We start from the raw sequence: 23070 nt of genomic DNA, 5'->3' as shown, positions 1-23070 counted from the left end.
AAGAGCTGATCGGAGAGTAGGGATCCCCCCTTTACAAAGCACACATGAACAGAGCTGAGGTTTTCAGTGGGGAGAGCTCTAAGAGCTGATCGGAGAGTAGGGACCCCCCCTTTACAAAGCACACATGAACAGAGCTGAGGCTTTTAATAACTTAAGTTCCTTCCCTGTCCCTTTTTTTATCACTTGGGGTCAAGAAAACTTTTCAGAAGTGATTCATGCAGGCAGCAGAGGAAGGAGGCAGCAGACAGAAATGACACCGAATGCTCTGGATTGAGACAATTACACACTATAGAGGGATATGCTTTGTTTATATTTCATGTTAGAGGTTTACAACCATTTTAAAGTTGGCACTTTCTAATACTAACTGAAAGTGATTGGGCCAAATGCCCACCTCGTAATATATATTAGCAAAGTCCAATCTGTTCTATGCAAGAAAACAGAGTTCTCTGGAAGAATACTTTGTCACTGTTAAAATGAGACTAGGCAGTCATTGTTCAGGTGAAAAGCATTCTTAAGGTTTATTCAAAAATGCAGTAGTTCTTATGCAGGAAAAATGCACAGGAAACACAGTTGGGAGGGGGGAGAGTGCTCTCAAAAAACTATACAATGGGTTAAAATGTTTGCTGGATATTGCAAAACCTACAAGTCTATGGGAACTAGATGTGAGATATCTTCAGGAAACAGAATGTATCTTTAGCTAACGTGTTAGGGACATTTAAATGAGTTATAGGTCTGAGTATTCTATAACTAAAGCCTTAAAGCAACTTAACAATATATAATGAAATAACTCAAAGAATTCAGTGCTGTACCAAAATGGCGTGACACAGGTCAAGCTAGAAAATGGTAGCAAGCAACAAAATGGAGGCGCACATGCCTGTCACGCCTCTTCACTAACTGTAGCTCAAACCATAGAAATAAAAGGTGCACTGGATCAGAAAACAGATGAATGAGTCCAAGGTAACTTTAAAGTGTTTGTTACCGCAACATTTCATATTCCTGATATGTGCCTGCTGCACCATGTACTTGTTTGAGAAAGTATCCCGTTCTCTTTGTATTGCTTCCCTTGTGTGAAATCCCCTGTGTTCCTAACAGTCTCTATGCTTTCCTAATAAAAACTGACCACACTAAGCAGGAGAACACACCGCGGTCAGTTCTCTAGCTGTGCTGGGATACTCAGCCTTTTCTCTTCCAATGAGCAGACTTGTCCTGACAGGGTAAATATAAAATCATTTCCTAAAAAAAACAACCCATTGGCTGGCCAGCCTTGTTGATTTTCCCCTGCCCAGCCCGCCCACCAAGCCAACCCAGAGCTGCTAACTGGCCGAGGCAGCGGACGGACGCACGCTGCGGCCAGGATCCCATAAATAATACCTAACAGTTGCCTCCTTGCGCCTGACCTTGGCATCTCGGGGAAGCCAATAGACGAGATGCATAGAGGGGGGAAGGGGGTAGGACTGCAGGAGGCTGTGTGTACGCTGTTTGTAAAGCCTGAGCCGAGTCAGTAGACCAAGCACCAGCATATTTTTACAGGCACTCTTCTTCTCTTACGGACAGGGGAAAAAATGGCCGCCCTGCTCACATGCCCACAGAGAGGGCTCTGCCTGCCAGCTGTGGCACATGTGCCATGGATTGCCATCACTGCTCTATAGTGTGTAGTTTTCTCAGTTGAGAGCACAAAGTGTCCTTTCTGCCTGCTGCTTCATTCCTCTGCTATTAGCATGAATCACTGACAAGTTTTCCTGACACCTAGAGAGAAAAGATGATGGGAGGAAGCTCCAGCATACAGCCTGGGATTGACAGCCTCAGCTCTGTTACTGTGTGCTGTGTGAAGGGGGGGGGGTATTCCTCCAATCAGCTCTCAAAGCTCTCCTCACTAAGCTCTGCAGAGTGTAACTTCAGCTCCCCCCCCCCCCCCTTTTGTTCTGAACGCTCAGACAAGCTTATAAATTCTGGACTTTACACAGATTTAGGGAAGAAAAGACTTCAGATAAACAGGTACAACTTATGCAGGAGGATTTGTTTCATCTCTGTGTATCACCTGAGTTGGTAGGTTGCATCCTAACCAATCAGGTGCACTGCTGCTCACTGCTGGCATGTTGCTCCACCCCCAGGCCCTGACTTTCAGACAGAGGAGGAGAAGGGAGACGAAAGGAACTTCCTCCTCTAACCTACCTGTGTCGTGCCCGCCGGTCTCAGTACCAGGGCGCAGCTTGCCCAGGCCCACCTGCGTCCCAGCTTTGTTGTGACTTGTGAGTCACTTAACTCGTCAGTCTGACAGTGTATGTCCTATCCTATTCATAAGCCCCAGAATTAGACAGGGATCATAACAAAGATCTGTGGGGGACCCTGTCTGTACCTGGCCTGCTCTAAAGGGGGATAATCTATGGGGTAGGGGGACCCTGGCCTGCTCTAAAGGGGGGTCTATGCCATACATCCTCCCTTTAGAGCAGGGTCCCCATAGATCCCCCTTTAGAGCAGGCCAGGGTCCCTCATAGATTTCCCTGATTCTATGGGGACCCTTCTCTAAAGGGGATCTATCGGAACAATGCTCTAAAGGGGGATCTATATAGACTCTGCTCTAATGGGGGATCTATGGGGACCCTGCTCTAAAGGGGGATCTATGGGGACCCTGGCCTGCTCTAAAGGGATTAGACCAGAGTAGACAGAGTGTTTTTTGATAGTTTTATTTTGAAATATACCTTGGTTTTCTTCACGAAGGTCTGTACTTTGGAAAGTGTCTACTACAGCCTTGGTCCGTGCCTATCCCTGGTACCAGCGCAACATTTTTAAGGCCAGTTATATGGCATATTTTACCTAAGGCCACTATCCACAGCTCAGAAATCATTTAATTCGCCATCAACACTGACAGCATGGATGGAGGAATCTCCAATGCCAGTTTATGTATTTAGGCAGCCACAACACCAATTGCTGCAGTCCCACACACGTTCTCCTTTCCTTCGCTCTTTTGACATTTTTTTCAGCCAGCAGGAACATTTAAAAGTTACCATGTGACCCCTCTCCTTTGTCCCACGTGACAGCACTGGTGATTTGGTGATTGGCTGCTTTGACACTGGGCACTGTCACATAGGGACGTGGGGGAGAGTCCTCAGTCCTGTGTAAGCTTTAAAGTGGTTGGAAACTTCACACATGAAAAATGAGCTTGTCTCAATCTAGAGCACTAATTGTCATTTCTGTCTGCTGCCTTGTTCCTCTGCTATCAGCATAAATTACTTATGACAAGTTTTCCTGACACCAAGAGAAAAAAAAGTGACAGGGGAGGGACATCCAGCTGAATGATAGCCTCAGATCTGTTCCTGTGTGCTGTGTTATGTGGGGAAGGGGGGAGGGGGGTTGTCCCTTTCTTCCAATCAGCTCTCAAAGCTCTCCGCACTGAGCTCTTCAGTGTGTAACTTTAGTTGTCCGCCCCCTTTTTTCCTGAACTCTCAGACAAGCTTTAACTATTCAAAATGTGAATAGATGTAGAGAAGAGAAGACTGCAGATAGGTACAACTTATGTAGGAGGATTGGTGTCATCTTTGTGTATCACCTGAGGCCATTCACTTCACTGGGTATATGTAAAGTTTTACAACCACGTTACTAAGCCTAGGGTCCTGCATTCACTATATCTGATCTCCCACAGTACACAGAACATGGAAATGCAATTATTTTAGTAAATATAAACTGCTAAATACCTTTTCTCATCAGCAGTATATAGCATTCTTATGACTTCTATCAGTGTCTGGTTAAATATTGTAGGAGGAGTTTTCATTCTACTCTAACTGTCCTATGAGGCTGCAGGACCCCTGACCCTCTGGACCGTGCTGATTGACCTTGTGCCAATCACATTCACCCACCCAAGAAGAAAAAAAACTCTAGCAATACACACCAAACTGAGCATGTGCAGAGTGACTCTAAAGCTCTGTACTATCAGCAGATGGGTTGGGGACAATGGAAAAAGGGGAGGATCAGATAAGACAGGATCAAGCAACCTTTTTACACAATTCAAAGGATTAACCGCTTAGGTTCCACAGCAATGAGTATAACAAGCATGCTTTACTCCATTTACAGACTGATTTTTACTATTGTGGGTTTAGTACCACTTTAAGTCTCGGCTCGACTCTCAGTGGCCAAACAGAGCAGCAAGGAAATGAAGGGAGGGTAATGTGCAGGTGATGCGATGGCATTAAAGTGAACCTGTCTCTTTTCTCTAATTGGGCAATAGACCGGTTCATGCCTGGATTAGGTATTTGGTTCAGATTAAGTGTTTAGGGATAAAGCTAGGGTTAGGTTTATGTTTAAGTGGTTAGGTTGAGGTTTAGTTCTTTAGTTCTGATTCATATTTGTTTTGCATATTTATCCCAAAATTAAATGTTAGTAACAGTGGAGTTATGTAGAAGAGATTATGATGGCTCACTAATCAGACAAAGGGCATGTTGAAAATCTAAGTAACTGAAAAAAATAAGTCTGAAACCATTGTTAGTAGTTTGGCCTTCTATGAACTCAATAAAGGTGAAATCACAGCCTTTCATGCTGCTTTGTTAAATACACCCTGTGATGGTCATTTGTGATTATTGATGTGCAGCTAAAACATTTCTATGATTTTAGATATTGATGAGTGTGAAAACCCTGATGCCTGCAGTCAAATCTGTGTAAACTACAAGGGAGACTTTAAGTGTGAATGTTATGAAGGATATCAGATGGACGGCGTGTCCAAAATCTGCAAAGCTGCCGGTGAGTCTGTTAGGCACCAGGATGCCATTTCTTTTTACAACATGTACAGGAGAGAACCTATAATGTACAGAAGTTTTGTGACTGCTCTGTAAAACTGAAGGAAAAACCTTTTGGATAGAGTAAGGAAGGGTTATAACCCCTGTCAGGTTTTTTTTTTGCCATAGGTGGCTCATTGAAGATATATCCCTTAATTTTCTGTCTTATAGCTACAAGAAGTGAGAGGAAATCCCTTCAAAGCGTTTGAAATCAGGGTCACCAGTACTAGCGTCCCCACTGGAAAATGTACTCTCTATTCCTTTGGCATTTTCTTTCACTTTTGTTGATAAGTTACCAGCACAAATAAGGCCTCTTGCACACTGTAGCTTATGGATGATAATTGTGAATAGTTTATTGATAAGTCAAATAAAAAAAATAAAAAAACTATTCACTATTATCATCTATTGTGATTCTATCTTGTGGGACTCCAAGTAACAGCCAGAAAATACATGGATTATCATTGGGCTGTATAGACTCCCATCCCCCAGCGTTATATATATATATGTATATGTATATATATATATATATATATATATATACACACACACGTAAATAAATATAGTAAAAACAACTGTTGTGAAAAAGTTACCATCAAACAAAAAAAAAGTTATCATCTAAAAAATCCACCTCCACAAATGTGAGTGAAATATATAGATTCATATATAAAAATTTCATATAAGTGATGGATGCACAAAATATAGAAATATGAAGAGGGTTTATCCCAGGACGTGAAGCGAGGGACAACACCCTGAAAGCAATTTAATTTTCATCACTGGCTATCCTCCTCCGACCAGCCTGGCTTCCTCCCATCACTGAACGCAGAGAAGGCGTTTGATAAGAGTGGCTTGGGATTACACGACAGAAGTTCTCAAAGCACTGGACTTCCAGGGTCACATGCTGAATTCCAACAGCAAAAGTCAGGGTCAATGGTCATCTATCTAATGCCTTCTCGATCTCGAATGAGACGTGCCAGGGACGCTCCCTCTCTCCCCTCACTCCAGAACCCATGCTTTGTAGAATAAGACAAAATCCCGAAATCAGGGGCATCAATGTTGGGGGACACTCCCACAAACTAGCGGCTTATGCGGATGATATCCTATTATTCCTTACTGATCCCATCATCACTATTCCCAATCTGCTAAAAGATTTCTCCCTGTTTAAAAATTTATCAAACATACAAATTAATTTTTCCAAATCCCGTGCGCGCAACGTGACCCTCTCGCAAAATACAGTGTTACAATGACAGAACAATTTCCCCTTTGGATGGGCATCACATGCCATAACAGATCTTGGAGTACAACTCCCGTAAAACTGTCTGAACTCTACACCAGGAATCATCTCCCACTCCTAAAAGCCGTCAACTAGACCTCCAGAAATGGAACCCTGGACCTTTCTCATGGTTTGGGAGAGCGGCAATTATTAAGATGAACATCCTCACCAGAATCCTTTATTTCTTACAAACGATCCATATTAAACTTCCACCAGCGTTCTTCACCTCGTACATACAAATATGCACATGCTTTATATGTCTAAGCGCCTATGGATTAGCTAGGACAAACTCTTGACCCCCAAGCTAAAAGGAGGTATAGGCCTTCCAGACTTATGCAAATAATATTGGGCATGTCACCTTTCCAGGGTGATTGACTGGCAGGTGCATGCCCAAACTAAGGCATAGGTGAAATTGGAGGACTTGTTCTCTCCGATCCCGATACACAACCTCTCGTGGATTAGACCCAACATGATTCCGAAAGATGGCGCTAAGCATCTTTTAATAGGTTACACGCTCCAGGTCTTCCAGGCAGCATGTAGGAAGCTCATCCTCTCGTCCTCCCCAAGCCCTCTAACCGCAATCAACAAAACCCTGAGTTCCCTCCGGGTCTCTCATTAACATTTCTTGACAACCCCGAAACACACCCATAAGAGAAGAAAAGTTATTTGATAAGGGTGTAAATTTAACACATAAGGCCTTATCCTCCCTATTCTCAGGTCACCCTATCTCTTTCTTTACTTATCTACAAATTAGACTCTTCTGTCATGTTCTAGAACTGAGCCCCGAAGACTTTTGATCTCAGAGATGTATACACCTATGTTGACCGACTCCGATACCAAAATGAACAAGGTCAGTCAGCAGTGGGAGGGAGATCTTTTCATGGATCTCGAGGCAGAGGATTGGGAGCGTGTGTATACACATATCCATAAAGGTTTAACAAATGTTTCAAACCAAGAAAACGGATTTAAACTGTACTCAAGATGTTACAAATTCACAAATTCTACCCCAATGTCACACCTAATTGCTGGCTTTGTAACACAGAATTCGGAACATTACTCCATATCTGGTTGGCATGCCCAGCAAAACAACCCTTCTGGACAGAAGTCCACCAACTTGTTTCTAGCATCACAGCCTACTCCCCACACTACACACCCGCTCAATTTCTCTTGCACCACACATCCATACCTCAGTTGGCTTATAAAAAGTCTCTGGTCCTCCATCTAATCAATGCAGCAAAATTATATATCCCCATGCACTGGCAGGAAACGACTCCACCTACCACCATTGAGTGGCTTCAGCGGGTACAGAAAATCGCTGAAATGGAGGAACTAGGAACCATCAGGCTAGGGAGACGCCTGCTTCTTTCTGCAAAATATGGGCCTGTTGGCTTAATTTTTTAGATTTGGCGTCAGATTAATGAACAATACCAATAGTAGGAATTAATAGGAGCTTGAACATTGGGAACAGAGAAAAGAGGAGGGTGGTGTTTAAGGGAGGGGGGGGGGGGAGAGAGAAGGGAAAAAAAAGAAAGAAAAGGGGGGTACAGGTTTCGGTGATACTCCCTAACCCCATCATTCTGAATACAATCTCACTTACCCCTCTTTCTTCTTAGAGCCCAAGCTTAATGCCCACACACTCCTAAAACCCATATAATATTGCCTGACTACAGAATGCTCAGCACGATCGCTATCTCTTTTCCAACCACCTTCCCTCCCCCTCTTATTCATAAGGTTCATTTTATACTTATGTACACAGTCTTCAGGGTAACTACCTAGCTTTCCATATCTTTAACAATGATGTTTAGCGTGTTTTTTTTTTTTTTTTGTCTTCACGTTAGCTGACATTTAATGCCTTGCTACTCGAATGTATAAACCTGAATACCTTACTCAATATTGTCTTGTACTCTTATGCTTTTCTGTGATGGCATGTGTTACCTTGTTCATTTGTACGTGTTAAACCTCAATGAAAGCTTTTAAACATTAAAAAAAAAAATTAAACCCAAAGGACAGTCCCAAAAACATGTGAGTAGTGAATCCTCTGAGAGAGATGAACTCCCTTTCTGACTGAAGAAGTAGCAGTAGAAAAACCTCCGCCAAGGTTGTACTCATGTAAATGAATACACCTTATCGAATGGCAAGACCACCTATAACGGATGGTCAAAAACGCTCTTTGTATTATCCATGTGGTCAGGGAATCATTAGAACTCCTAAAAGACCTTCGTTGTATTGCTCAATAACATCCATCCAAAAGTCAAGAGAAATGGAGAGAAAATCTCATGGTGTAGTATTTAAATAAACAGGTTTAATATACAGGATTAAAAAAAATTATCACAAGACCAATAATAAAAGCAAGTAACATGATATGTTGCAGTACATAAACAAACCGCTTTCTCCATGTGCTGTACATCCATCTACTTCCGGGTCCCAGCTAGCAAGATCGCGTCACTCTCACTGGCCACACCTGACGCGTTTTGTCACAAAACGGACGTCTTGAGGGATAGGGCTACTCCCTGACCGCAGGGATTATACACAGAGCATGATTGACCACCTGTTATAGGTGGTCTTGCTATTAGGTAAGGTGTATTTATTCACATGAGCACAACCTTAGTGGAGGTTTTTCTACTACTTCTTCAGTTCGAAATGGAGTTTCTCTCTCTCTCTCTCTACTACTACATGTTTTTTGGGACTTTCCTTCATATTTCTATATTTTGTGGATTCATCACTTAAATTAACTTTTTGTTATCTATATATTTCACTCACGGTTGTGGAGGACTTTTTGGATAATTTTTTATTTTTTTTTATTTGATGGTCATTTTTTTCACAACACAATTGTTTTTACTATATTTATTTACATGTATATATTTGTATGAATTTACTTATGATCCATCTTTGAGCGCTGCACTTTTTAAATGTTTAGGATTGTATATTCCCAAGAAGCAAAATAATGTGCATATAACAGTTAGGGAAACTTTTCTTTATTACTTCCACCAGCTAGAAATGAAGCAATTTCTGGTTTGTTAAATTTTACAATTGAATTGCTGATCAAGCTGTGAAAACATTATATTACGGTGTGTATTTCATGAAATTTTCTCTGGAGTGGGAGTCTACAGCCCCACAATCTTAAAGTTATAAATAAAATCTTCCTGTCTGGCATTTTACTGATGCTGTAGCGAGTCAGTGACCATGTTCTCCTGTTCTCCGCAGGGCAGAGTCCATACCTTATCTTCACCAACCGACATGAGCTACGCCAGATTGACTTAGTACGCCGAGATTACTCTCGTCTCGCTTCACAGCTAAAAAATGTGGTGTCCTTGGATGTAGAGGTCACCAGCAAAAAGATTTATTGGTGTGACCTCTTTCACCGGAAGATTTACAGGTAAGAGATGATGGGAATGGTGTCACTGACCCTCTTAAGTGGTGGTGAATTTGTTTATTAAAGAGGAATTCCAGGCATATTTAGAAAAACAATTGTATTTAGTTATGTATTAAAGTAGTATTAGCGTGGAAGTAAAGTCTCAATTAAAAAAACTGCTAACAGTTAAAAAAAAGTCCCATCCACGATGACGCCCCCAGCGTTTAGGAATGCCAACCCATTGGCTCACATAGTGGTGACCCATATTTCTTGATGAGCGCTTGTTTTCCCAGAGGCTTGTAAATTGCCAATTTGTTGAACCCAGTAAATGTACCTACCTGCTACACTCAGATGGCGCTGCTTCTTCCCTTCATTTATTTAGATTGTACACTAAGCTGTGCATGTCCAGATCAGTTTCCATTTCAGCACAGTGCCTGTTTGCCAGGATGACTGTACTCCTGCGCATGCACAGGAGTGATGTCATCCCGGGTCTGCAGTCAAGATGGCTGAAGACCAGAACCTGGAAGAAGATGTTGGCACCGATGAGGGACCTCGGACCACTGAAGCCAAGATAAATATTGCAACTTTGGTTCTGCTTTAAGCATATTTTAGTTTTTGAGCTCAATAAAGTAAACATTCCCAGAGTGAACTTATTTGTCACTGTTCTTACCCCAACACTTGCAGTTTACAACTTTCAATGCTGTTGGCTCCTGCTTTCTCCATGCTGCTTTTCTAAACTTCCAGTCTTCACTTGAAAGCTTTAACAGTGGATAGTGTGACCTAGATGATTAAGCCCTTGGGGCAGTGCGAAATGCGTTGGGGGCGTGGCATGGATGAATTGAGCTGAGGCTGCTTTTACCTGCTAACTATTCAGGCCGTGTGATGTGTTAAGGTGCTTGGGCTATCTTCTTTCATCTCTACAGTGGATAGTGTAGTTTTGAGCTAGCCTTTTAGCTTGGAGAAGGGAGGAAGAGGGGAGTGCCTTGCCATCCTAAGCTTGGGGGCTGTGTGTTTTCTATTGATGCACACAGCGTAGAAAGTCTAGTCTCTGCATGCAAAGTGTGGCTCCAACGGATACTGCAAGAGAAAGGAGCCACCCTGAACCAGGAAACTTGGGGCAGCGGTCATTGTACCAGCTTTAAAGAGGAAGTAAACCCTCCTCTGACACTTGTACCTATAGGTAAGCCTATGATAAGACTTACCTATAGGTACTGTAAATATCTCCTAAACATGTACCGTTTAGGAGATATTTCTCTATCGCTCATTGACAGACGTAGTCCTCGGTGATACAGCACCTTCGGGTTATGTTGCCTCCACAGGAGTAGGACTAGACAGGAAATGAAAAATGCTCTGGCCACACCCCAGGGGCAGTCCCCGAGGGTATATCCTCTCCCTCTCTGCCACAGCAAATCAGTTTTTTTCTGTCTAGTCAGGAGTAAGGACCTAGATACCTTGCTGGGATCTTCGGTCCTGGCAGGATTTTTTTCTTAGAAAATAATTTTTTAAGACAGCTTTTTTTCTCCAGTGTTCCTGTGAGATCTTCAAGCAAGAAAGCTGAACTGGGCGACGGGCTGGATGTTGAGATCCAGTGGTCACCCCAGTTCAGCCTACGAGCGCGTGCAGGCCATAGCTCCGCGCTGGGTCGGCCGCGACATAGTCCCACTGGACGGGGACTGACCCTGCGAGTTAAACGTCTCGCTGAAACGCCAAAGACCATGAGTCACGGCGCCCGTATTGGTCGACAGCCCTCCTACCTCGGTGGAGAGGGGTACTGTCAGGAGTTGGCGCCCGCCTGGTTCCGGTATGGTGAGTAGTATGTTCCCCCTTTCCCCCTGACGGGTCTTGTGGTGAACGCGGGCCCCTCTCTGTAATGGTAAGGATGGGTTCCCCTCTATCCTATAACATGTCACAGATCCCCCTAATTGAGTGTGATTTTTGTGTACAAGAAGCCAGGAGGCTTGGTTTGGGAGCTGACAATCTAATTGTAAAAATGTGTAAATGATTGTAGTCAGTGGCAGTACTAGAACTTTACTGTGATAGTATAAGGTATCCTACCTGTCAGTAGCCACAGGGCGATGTCTATACATGTATACTGCATTCCAGATCATTCCTCCAGCTAAGCAGATGCCTCCCGACGGCCACGGACCGCATACGGCCCGCCAGGGTCCGGTACCGCCGACCACGCTGACCACCATGAGGGTGAAGGGTTGTGAGGCCGAGATCCTTCTGCAGACATGTAGATCGCACGAGGCCGCCATTTTGGTGTAGCCTCGTGTCTCCAGCATGGGGGCGGCCATGTTTGAGGTGACTCAAACACCTCATGGAGCCAGGGGGAGGAGCCGGCAGGCGTGTTAAGGGGCGGAGCCGCCTCTTTTACCCAGGAAATAGGGCCAAAGACTTCCTGTCTGTAACAAGACAAGCACTGAGCAAGCTGATGAAAACTTCTGTGCATCAGGGATGAGCCTTGGGGTCTGTCTCTCTCTCTGTGGGGTCCAAAAAGGCAGGTAACACTGAGGGGCGCTGTTGCGACTGGGGGACACAAAAAAAAAAAAAAAAAAAAAGTTTTTTTTTTACTTTGTCATTTTTTGTCGCTGGCAAGTGTCTTGTATAATCATTGACCCTGCCGCATAGGTATCCCCACCTGATCCCCTCAAGGTGGCCGCAGGACCCTCCAGTACCCCACTTGTTTTTAATGCATTATCTGCAGTTTTGGAGTCTTTGGTAACCCAGGTGGAGGTGGCCTGTCAGGGACGGGGATCAAGAAGCGACCCCCGCCTACCCCTATTGTTTATCAGATACTTCAGATACGGATTCGGAACTGGTCAATGCAGTTGCAGGTCCCTCTCAGGGGGCTGTTGTCTCAGGTAATATCTCCTCAGCAGTGAGGAGCACGTTTTCTGCCTCCGCCATAGCACAAGAGTGGTGGATGCACTAGTTGTGTCCGTCCGGGAAACCTTTAGTCTTGAGGTTACACCGGCAGAGGTAGCTGAAACTGAGATTCCTTTTTTGGTACTTGTTAGCCTACCAAAAGGGCGAAGGATTTTCCTTTACCCAAATGGGGTCGTTTAGAAACGAACCCCTGTTATTTCCAAACGCATGGCTAGGTGCTATCCGTTTGAGGAATTCCTCTTTATAGGATAGACGGTACCACCTGCTGTCTTGCCACAGACTGTTAGGATAAAAAGACCTCGTAACTAACGAGGACCTTCCTTTTCTGCTCATATAGAGTTGTTCGTTCCGCGAGGGCGGGCGATAATGCGAAACCCTCCAAAGCCCCTTTAGAGGGGTTTCAAAGGGCGCTGGTCGGGTAAACAAAGAGTCCGGCTCAGCCAAGCCTGAAGAATATAGCCTGATGCGCCCCTACCCATCTCTGGGGTGGGGGGGGATGTCTTCACCGGTTTCTGGAGGACACAGGATCGAGTTTCGATCACTTCCACCGGTGCGATTCTTCCTTTCTAACATTGAACGGTTTCAGGGGTTCTATTCGAACCTATTCACAATGCCCAGGAAAGAGGGCAAGGTGCGTCCAAATCTGGACTTGGGAAGAAATAGAGTCCATCCGTACAGTGGTGGCCTCCCTGCATCAAAGAGATTTCCTGGCGTCCATAGACATATAGGATGCCTATCTTTATATCCCCATCATCGCAGGACATCAGCATTTTTTCGCTTTCCCAAAGATCATCCCTGGTTCCCACCAGGAGACTGAACTATCTGGGCCTAAGGTTGGATACATCCTGGGCAAGAGAGTTTCTCCTTGCTGGGAAACTCCAGAAGGTTCAGTCAACGATTCGGATGTTGCTGTCCGTCAATTGGCTGGGACTGATGGTGGCCTTCTTAGAGGCAGTACCGTATACCCAGTCTCATACCCGAATTCTCCTGAAGGAGATTCTTTTTTAATGGAATCAGAATTCCGATTCCCTGGACAATCGGATCCGGTTGAGCGAGCGGACCAGGAAGTCTCCGATGCTCAACCAGGGGAAGTCATTTCTTCCGATAGTATCCAGATTACCAATAAGGGTATCGGAACTGAGAGCGATCAGATTTTGTCTGATTTACTGGATCGAGCAGCTCTAGAGCAGCCCGATTCGGATCCAATCGCATATGGCCTCTTCATCCCAGAGGTTTTTCCCTAGCTGTCCCTTCATTGGGACATCCCGGATGTGGATCTGTTGGCACCTTGGCCTAACAGGAAGGTGCGGAGGTTTGTAGCTTGCGCCACAATCCTCTAGCGGACGCAGCAGAAACGCTGATCGCCCCGTGGGGGCAGTATCAGCTACGGCATGCCTTCCATCCTCTCAAGTTGCTGCGGGAACTTCTTCGCAGGATAGAGGTGGAGGGAATTCCAGTTATTCTGGAAATTCCGGATTGACCTCGTCGAGCCTGGTACGCCGACTTGGCGAGGCTAGTCGCGGACGCTCCTTGGAGACTTCCTCTCAGGGAGGATTTGCGGTCTCAGGGACCGATCTTCCATCTTGCTTTACAGTCGCTGGCTTAATGGCCTGGCCATTGAGACCCAGGTACTGAAGGACAAGGGAGTGTCAGCTTCAGTTATTCCTACCTCCAGTTAAAGCAAGGAAAGCGACTTCCAGCACATGGAAGTCTTATATTGCATGGTGTGAATCTATTGGATTTCCCCCACATACCTATTCGGTGACCCGAATTTTGGTCTGTCTGCAACAAGGGGTTGAGCAGAAACTATCCTTGAGCACGATCAAGGGTCAGGTTTTCGGCGTTAGCAATCTTCTTTCAAGAAACCTTTGGCTAATCATTCCTTGGTGCGGAATTTCATCCAGGGGGTGCGACATCTGGCTCCGCCAGTGTGCGCACCCTTACCGCCTGGTATCTTAATTTAGTGTGGTCGGTTCTTCAGAAACTTCTCTTTGAAGATATTAGGGAGATTCCCTTGCTTACATTCCCAGAAGGTGGCCTTCTTGGTGGCCATTACTTCTGTACGCAGGGTGTCAGAACTGGCCGCATTATCCTGTGGTTCCCCAGATCTGGTGGTTCATAGGGATAAGGTGGTTCTTCTTCCGAATCCATCCTTCCTTCCTAAAGTGGTTTTCGTAAGACGGACTCACTTTTTGTGATCACGGATAGCCCTTGAAGGGGGTTGCCTGTGTCTGCCGCGACCATATCTACATGGATCAGTCAGACGGTGGTACAGGCTTATTCTATTAAGGGTCAGAATCCTCCGTTCCCTGTTAGGGCGCACTTCACTCGAGCGCTCAGTACTTCCTGGGCCTTTCGCCATCAGGCGTCAGTGGTCCAGGTATGTAAAGCGGCCACCTGGTCGTCGGTACATACCTTTGCAAAATTTTATAAAATTGATGTGATGGCATTGGCGGATGCCTCATTTGGCCGCAAGGTTTTGCAGGCCGCAATTTGAGGAGACCGGTGGTCTACCTCGAGGGTTTTTTTCTGTTTGAAAATTTTTTTGTTGAGTCTCATCATTAAGGATGAGCATTGTAAACTTCTAGTTGGCACCGGTTGGCCCTTCTAGATTTGGATTTGATTTCCAATCTCCCACCCCTCATTTGTGATACTGCTCTGGGACTTCCCGAAGGTGCTGTATCACCGAGGACTACGTCTGTCAATGAGCGATAGAGAAAAATGGATTTTTGTAAAATCTTACCGTAAAATCCTTTTCTCTTAGCTCATTGACAGACGTAGTACCCGCCACTCTGTTTTTGAGTTGGGTTGGGTTAAATTCTCTAAGCACTGCTTTTGTGACATAACTGATTTGCTGTGGCAGAGAGAGAGAGGATATACCCTCGGGGACTGCCCCTGGGGTGTGGCCAGAGCATTTTTCATTTCCTGTCTAGTCCTACTCCTGTGGAGGCAACATAACCCGAAGGTGCTGTATCACCGAGGACTACGTCTGTCAATGAGCTAAGAGAAAAGGATTTTACGGTAAGATTTTACAAAAATCCATTTTTACCTTACATGCAGCCAGTGACGTCACTGGTGCATGCGCTCTGAACGAACGGCCGCTAGTGCCGTTTCTTCAGAGACCCGTGCCGTGACTGTCACCGTGGCTCCGTCCAATCAGATGGCCGGATGCCGCGATCCCGGAAGACGGGCGACTGGACATGTCGCCCGTCATACAGGTAAGCGGGCTGCATGGCGGGGGCTTGTTCTAAGGTAAGTATTGCATAATGAGCTAGTATGTGATGCATACTAGCTCATTATGTGTTTCTCTTACAGGTTGCCAAAAAAAAAAAAAAAAGTTGTACGGGTTTACAACCTCTTTAACTGGAACATGGGCAAGAATTAGCTGCATATTCAGTAAGTGATTAAATCAGCTGCTGAACGTGCTTAAAAAACTGAGGGCTTAATATCACTTGGAATTAAAAAAAAAAAAAAAAAAAAAATTAATGTATTTTTAAATTTGTGTAAATACAGGAATTTGACTTTGTATTAGCCTCTTGTAACCTCTTGTACAGTAGAACCCAGACTGGTAGTGAGGGGCAGCTATGAGCTAGTCAGGTGTACTGTAGTGCACATGTGCTGACAAGGAACATTCTGATAGGAGGAAACCTCATAGGAATGGGACTGATCGTTCTCTAACTTTAATACTTTCCTGGGTCACTGACCTGGAATCAAACTAAGGACATGTGTCAATGCGATTTGATGGGCAGATGCAGCGCGCTTTTGATATCCATTTGAGACGCTTCTGAGATCATTCAGAATTAATTGCATGATTGCAAAGGGTCTAAAGGGAGCAGTTTGTGTCTCTCTCTTCCCCCCCCCTTACAAGAATTTCTCTTTTGTATAGGAGCAGCCTCATCAAAGAAGATAATCATATAAATATGGTATTAACACAAAATAGAACTTCTAAAATAGTCTCCCTGGAACGGCATCCAAAGATTTTTTGGTCACAGTTGGGAATCGCTGTCTTTGTTCTTGTCCCAGTGACCACTGTCGGGGAAATTGTCTGGCGTTGTAGTTTATGTAAGATCAGTACAGAGTACAGACTTCAAAGGAATCGGATGCTGCACTAAAGTACAACTAAAGGCAAAACTTCTTCTTTTTTTTAATTTTTGGATGGAGTGGAGAGGGATTAGAACATCTGTTAATTTTTATTGCTGTCTGTGTCCCCGTTAAGAAGATTCATCCTCTCTATTTTTCCTGTTTACCATTATTATTGAAAGTGAAAGTAAAAGAAAAACCCCAAATTTTGGTTTGTCCCCAGAAAACAGGGGAAATCCTCAAATGGGGATACTAGTTCTGTTGACCGGGGGGTCCCAGAGGAATTCCTTTCATTTGCAGGTATTTCCTATTACTTTGTTTGGCTATGGGACAGGAAGTGAAGGGAAATCTCCGCAATGGGACACAGATGGCAATAAAAAAATATGACAGGGGTTATAACCCTCCCTTACTCTATTCAAAATGAAAAAAAAAAGTTTTGCCTATAGTTCTACTTTTGCCTATAGTTCTACTTTGACCCATAGTTCTAGCTTTGGTACGTTTATATATTGTAGAGTTACAAGATACACAGGGACGTATACTAAGCTGGACCAATACGGTTTGTACAAACTGTAAGACTGATATCTGCTTAAATCGCAGTTCTTCCCAAAAATGCAAGCCCTGCTTATCTGATTCCTCCTCCCCTAAGGTGCCACATTTGACACCTTTTGGGGGGGGGGGGGGGGGGCGGGTACCTTTTTTTTTTTTCGATAGGTACCCTGTCCCCACTGTCCCCACTTCTGTCGGACCTTGCCTCTTCGAGGTATGTCACCAGTTCAGCCCTCCCCCCTCCTAGGGTAGGAGGCGTGCCCATGATGGCGATGGAGACGGACGTCTAGTTGCAGAGCTCTGCTACTGAAGGGGAGAATTTATCCGATCATGGCATCAGGACTTTGCGCCATATTATACCTGAAGGCAGTATGCTTCTCTTAAAACTTAAGAATAATTTTCAACTTCCCTCCTGTATGCTCTTCAGGTACTTGCAGCTTAGATATGCTGTAAAGGCGCAGTTTCCTGATCCCATTACACTAGAACCTCACTCGGTAGAGCGGCTCTTAACAGCTCGTAACATATATTGAAGAGAGTGTTCTATCAATCTCAGACTTACATTGGGTGACGGAGCCAAGTCTACTCAATTATATCAGAAATGGCACCATACCTCTTCTAGACAGAGGATTGGGATGAGGGACTTCAGTAGTACCTCCATTTAATGATATCCGCTAGGGACCGTCTAGTTCAGCTTAAATTTCTACACAGGGTGTACTACACCCCCCAGAGACCCCCTTAGCTGCCCTAAGTGTCAAACTGAAGTGGGTGATTTTATGCATATGGACTGGTCCTGCCCACATATTCCATTTTTCTGGCGGGCGGTGGTTGCTGACATAAATGTTGTGGGCACAGTACAGGTAACAATGGACAATATGGCTCTTCTGCCTGGTATTACTGATAAGCTTTCTGCTTCCAAACATCAGAAATTGTTTGTATTTTATACTACGTATTATGCCAGGAAAACAATACTTACTAAATGGAAATTAAAGGATGTACCTACGGTAGCTGCATGGAGATCAATAATTAATATATTTATATATATATATATATATATATATATATATATATATATATATATATTTTCACCATTTTCCTGATTCTTGAGACCTCCCCTCTCCCACCTTCCCCTCTCCTCATCTCCCCCCCCCCCCCTTCAATATTTACTTATTTTTCCCAGATGGGTGCTTGATATTGATTTAGTAGTGCATATAAACATTGTAAAATGTTTTAGTAAATGTCTTCGGGTCAATGCCTACCTAGATACACGAAAAGTGGGATGCGTACTGCATGTTCCTCATGTTCCCTGTTGGTGTTTATGACCGTTGTACACCTGTATAAGTGTATTCTCTGTATTATGTCCATGTACGACGACATCCTTTCTTTTCAATAAATCCTCTTTTGTTAAATAAATTACAGGGAAGGACACACTGCTCCTAGATGGCCCTTTGTGCAAGGGACCTTATTCTGCACCAGACGAAGAATTTGAGATTTTTATTTTTTTTTTTAAATAAAAGTAGAACTATAGACAAAACTTTTTTTTTTTTTTTTTTTATTTAAGATAGAGTAAGGGATGATTATAACATGCCATATTTTTCTCCAAGTGTCACACTTTGGGGATTTCTCTTTACTTCCTGTCCCAAAGTCAAACAGGAAATGAGAGGAAATCCCTGCAAATTAAGGGAATCCCTTGGGGCTTCCCAGGTCACCAGAACTAGTGTCCCCATTCGAAAATTTCCCCTCTTATCCTTTTCTGGGCACAACCCAAAATTTGGGATTTTCTAATGATATTGGTAAGGCCTGCCATACACGGTTCGAATCTCGGCCGGTTCAGCAGGAACCAGCCAAGATTCAAAGCACTAGATGGCAGGCTGAATGTACCAAGTTGATCGATTGATCAACTTGGGTACAACCAGCCTGCCGGATTCACTTGTGATGATCACAAATGGCTGGTATACCTACTAGCGATAATTACGGTCTTCTCCCGGCGGGGATGGCTTTGATTCTATTTCAGTTAATTGTTTTTAAAAGTTTTCAGTAATGCAACAGTGAGCGAATAAATGCATCACAGCAGTGTACAGACACAAAATATCACACAAGATTATGTTTTCAAGCTGGTAAGAGACCAAGTTGTCACCAGAACAGGAGGTAAGAGGAATAACTGTTTTGGTGGACAACTGTGTACAACTGTTTTGATGACATCTGTCAAAGGTGGGATTTCCCCTCACGTTGTGTCAGGAGGGTAAATCTCCCCAACAGGGACACACACGGCAGTAAAAACGCAGGTTCTATCCCTACTCCATGCCATCCAAAAAAAAAAAGGAAGCTTTGTCTGGAGTTCCACTTTAATTGTAGGGCAAGTTCGTCAAATCTGTATGCATTTGCCAGACTACAGAAGCAGACAGATGGATAAAGGGTTGTTTTATTTATGTATTTCAGTGCTCCCCTGGAGCGAGCTGCAGACTCCTCGGAGCATGTCGTGCTCATCAATAGTCACCTCCACTCTCCGGAGGGCCTAGCAGTAGACTGGATTCACAAGAACATTTATTGGACTGACTCTGGCAACAAGACTATCTCTGTGGCAACCACTGATGGATGCAAACGCAAAACCCTGTTCGACCTTAGTCTACAAGACCCCAGGGCTATTGCTGTTGACCCCACATCAGGGTGAGTGAAGACCGAAGTGGAAATTGAACGATGATGCAGTGCTAACACCTTTCCAGGGAGTACAAACTGTTCGGCCTAATGTGTGCAGCTGACGTAAATTACCAGGCCACACTTCAGTAAGGCTCCATGCACACTGGGGGTTTAGCACCAACATTTTGGCTCGGCCAGAGGACACGGGTGTCCTGTCCAGCCCCAATGCCGGGCGGCAGTCTGTCAAACTCTGTAAGAGGATAACAGCTGCTTGTCTGGGCGGTGCAGTAATTCCATTTAGGGCAGTATGCGCTCAGGGACAACTGCCCGGAACACAGACTTCTTGCAATCTGGGCATTGATCCCTGGGCGCACATTGCCCTAAATGGAATTGCCACTGAGTGCACCATCCAACATCATCCAGCCACAGCAGCTATTATCTTCTCATAGAGTTTGACAGGCTGCTGGCATCACGACTGGATGGGGCACCTGTGCCATCCACCGACGGCTAAACGCTGGAGCCTGTGCAGCAGGGTTAAATGCCCAGTAAGCATGGGGCCTTACACAAACGTGTATGTTTCTATGAGGATACCTTTACATAACTAGAAAATTGTATTGGTAGTTTTTTTTTTTTTACATAATGCATTTTAAAGGTTTTATTGTCTTTCAATGGTTACAATTGCATATATAAGGCTCCATTCACGCAGCTGTAAAATTATGCATATACAAGTGGTTTTTAATCCCATTTAATTCTGAATGCAGCTGCATTGTTTTCAATGGAGCCATTCACACAGGTGCATAAACATGAGCTGCTTATAGATCCATAAGCCAAAATCCAAAAATCTACGTCTAAGAACATAAAGTTTACGCGCTGCATTTATAAGCGCATAAATGAAGTCTGAACAAAGGGGGGATATAAATTATTAATGTATGCATATGCATCTTTACGCATTTAAATGCATCTATAGGCAAGTATTTTACTGATATTATGCAGGAACTTTTCTCCTAGAAAACACATGTATTAGAACATCAATAATTTTACGTCCGTGTGAATGAGGCCTAAATATGGAATTTTAAATGGGCTCCCTGGTCTTTTGGCTACATATGAAACACATACACATTTTTACTATGTTTTTATTTCTTGAATGCTCTATTTCAGGGGTAGGCAAGCTCTGTAATCCAGCTGTTGTGGAACTGCAAGTCACATGAGGCATTGCAATACTCTGAAAGCCACAGGCATGACTTCTAGAGGCAGAGGAATGATGGGATTTGTAGTTTCACAATTATAATGCCAAGGTTGCCTATCCCTGCTCTACCTTGTATATGGTGTGTTTCTTTAAGAGATTGTTAAGAGAAAGGAGAATTCTGTTCTCTTCCTTTGTGCTCGCTGAAGCAGGATATAAAGAGACTCTCCAAAAACAGAAGCAGAAAGTAATTTTAGCATTTATAAACATTTAAGGATAGAAAGGATAAGAACGTCTGCATAGTTTTCTATTGTCTGTTGCCTGGTTGGACTCTTTACTTCCTCTGTGGTCACCGTACAGGATGTGAGTGGAAAGCTACCAACAGGAGCCAAGACAAAGTACTTGACAAAGCTTCTAACCCTTACCCATGCTACCAAAACCTTAAAGAGGAGCTCCAGGCTCCTTCAGAAAAAAAAAAAAAAATCAGCAGCTACAAATACTGTAGCTGCTGACTTTTAATGTTAGGACACATACCTGTCCACGAATCCAACAGGGTCTTCACCCGGGCGGACTTTTCAATCAGCTCTCAGGTGCTGCTGCCACCATCTCGGCTAAGGGAAACTAGCAGTGAAGCCTCAGGGCTGCGCTTTGTGAATGGCCCAGCAGCGGGGGTAGCGGGACCGAGGAGGAGGAGGGGGGGCAGGCAAACAAGCGGAGCGTCCCCTTTTTAGTGGAGCTCCACTTTCTAATTTAGGCCAAATTTACACCTACAATTGTGGCTGGCTGCAAATTTCTGCGAGTTTTTTGTGGCAGATATCACAGGTTTGTTTGACAATGTAATGACAGACTGAAAGGTAATCCAGCAATTGCCTGCAGGTAGTAAAAGGTGATAAATCCTTGGTACAGACAGAGATTGCAAAAGGATTGGGCAATCAGTTAGCAGTATACTGAGCGCAAAAAAAGGGTAACTGGGTGCCACATCCCAAATGGATAGAAAAGAAAATTGGTTCGGACAGGCAAGGACTTTAGAGGCACCGAAGTAGTTAAAAAGTAAACAATTTATTGATTAAATGGTAAAAAACATCACAACATGGTGCATGGCCCCCAAAAGGAGGCATCAAACTAATAATACAAAAACATACAGAATACCACTAGAAACAGGTGTCGTATAAATGATATACATGATACATCACATCAAGATGATCTCATGAGGGGTGACGGAAGATGATGCTGCCATCCGTCAGGATCAGTTGATGATGTGTTCAAACAATAAGGAATTATGAAATTATAATGCTCGACATGTTTCGCTAAAATAGCTTCATCGGGAGCTTATAATGGGATATCCTGTAAAATTTTTGTAATTTGGTAGACTGGGTTAAATGCCAACAGCATAGGACTAACGAGGAAGGTGGTGTGTACAAAACAGGAGCAAGCAAATAACAGATGTAGAGGTATTATCCTTGTAGAGGATTACATTCTGGGCTGGCTAAATGCACATTCACAACCATCTAGAGACATATGTCTGGAGTGGCCCAGCCAGAAAAAAGGTAAAAGCCGCAAAATGGGTAGAAGGCAGCAAGTATGAATATACAGATACAAAATGCTGGGGTCAATATGACACGCTCCTGCAGGAATACACACCTTCCCCGGATGGGGAACCACCACCATGATGGTCTCTAGATGGTTGTGGATGTGCATTTAGCCAGCCCAGAATGTAATCCTCTACAAGGATAATACCTCTACATCTGTTATTTGTCTTGCTCCTGTTTTGTACACACCACCTTCCTCGTTAGTCCTATGCTGTTGGCATTTAATCCCGTCTACCAAATTACAAAAATTTTATAGGATATCCCATTATAAGCTCCCGATGAAGCTATTTTAGCAAAACATGTAGAGCATTAGAATTTCATAATTCCTTATTGTTTGAACACATCATCAACTGATCCTAACGGACGGCAGCATCATCTTCCGTCACCCCTCATGAGATCTTCTTGATGTGATGTATTGTGTAAATCATTTATACGACACCTGTTTCTAGTGGTATTCTGTATGGTTTTGTATTATTAGTTTGATGCCTCCTTTTGGGGGCCATGCACCATGTCGTGATGTTTTTAACCATTTAATCAATAAATTGTTTACTTTTTAACTACTTCGGTGCCTCTAAAGTCCTTGCCTGTCCAAACCAATTTTCTTTCCTTGGTACAGACAGATTGTTTCCAGGGCCAATCTTTTATTTGTTCTCCTAACCAGTTGTGGACATTGGACCGTGCTGCACATGCTCAAACAAATGTCAATGATGTACACAGGGTATGTGTACTACATCTTGTCCTTCTGCTCAGCTACTGCTTCT

At 43.9% G+C, this 23070-nt stretch overlaps 1 protein-coding gene across 3 annotated transcripts in view; it reads left to right on the top strand.

The window, feature by feature from the left end:
- LRP8 (LDL receptor related protein 8) overlaps window positions 1-23070 on the top strand; it is a 395061-nt gene that overhangs the window by 326986 nt on the left and 45005 nt on the right. For all 3 annotated transcript variants that reach the window (XM_082266025.1, XM_082266024.1, XM_082266023.1), the window contains 3 exons: window positions 4606-4731; window positions 9241-9412; window positions 19340-19567. In XM_082266025.1, the coding sequence (XP_082122151.1) occupies window positions 4606-4731; window positions 9241-9412; window positions 19340-19567 (526 nt within the window). The remainder of the gene's footprint in view (window positions 1-4605; window positions 4732-9240; window positions 9413-19339; window positions 19568-23070) is intronic.

Source organism: Pelophylax lessonae (genome assembly GCF_965119305.1).
Source record: "Pelophylax lessonae genome assembly, chromosome: 8".
NCBI lineage: Eukaryota > Metazoa > Chordata > Amphibia > Anura > Ranidae > Pelophylax > Pelophylax lessonae.
Note: the sequence above shows the minus strand (reverse complement) of the source record. Positions and strands in the feature narration are given on the sequence as shown.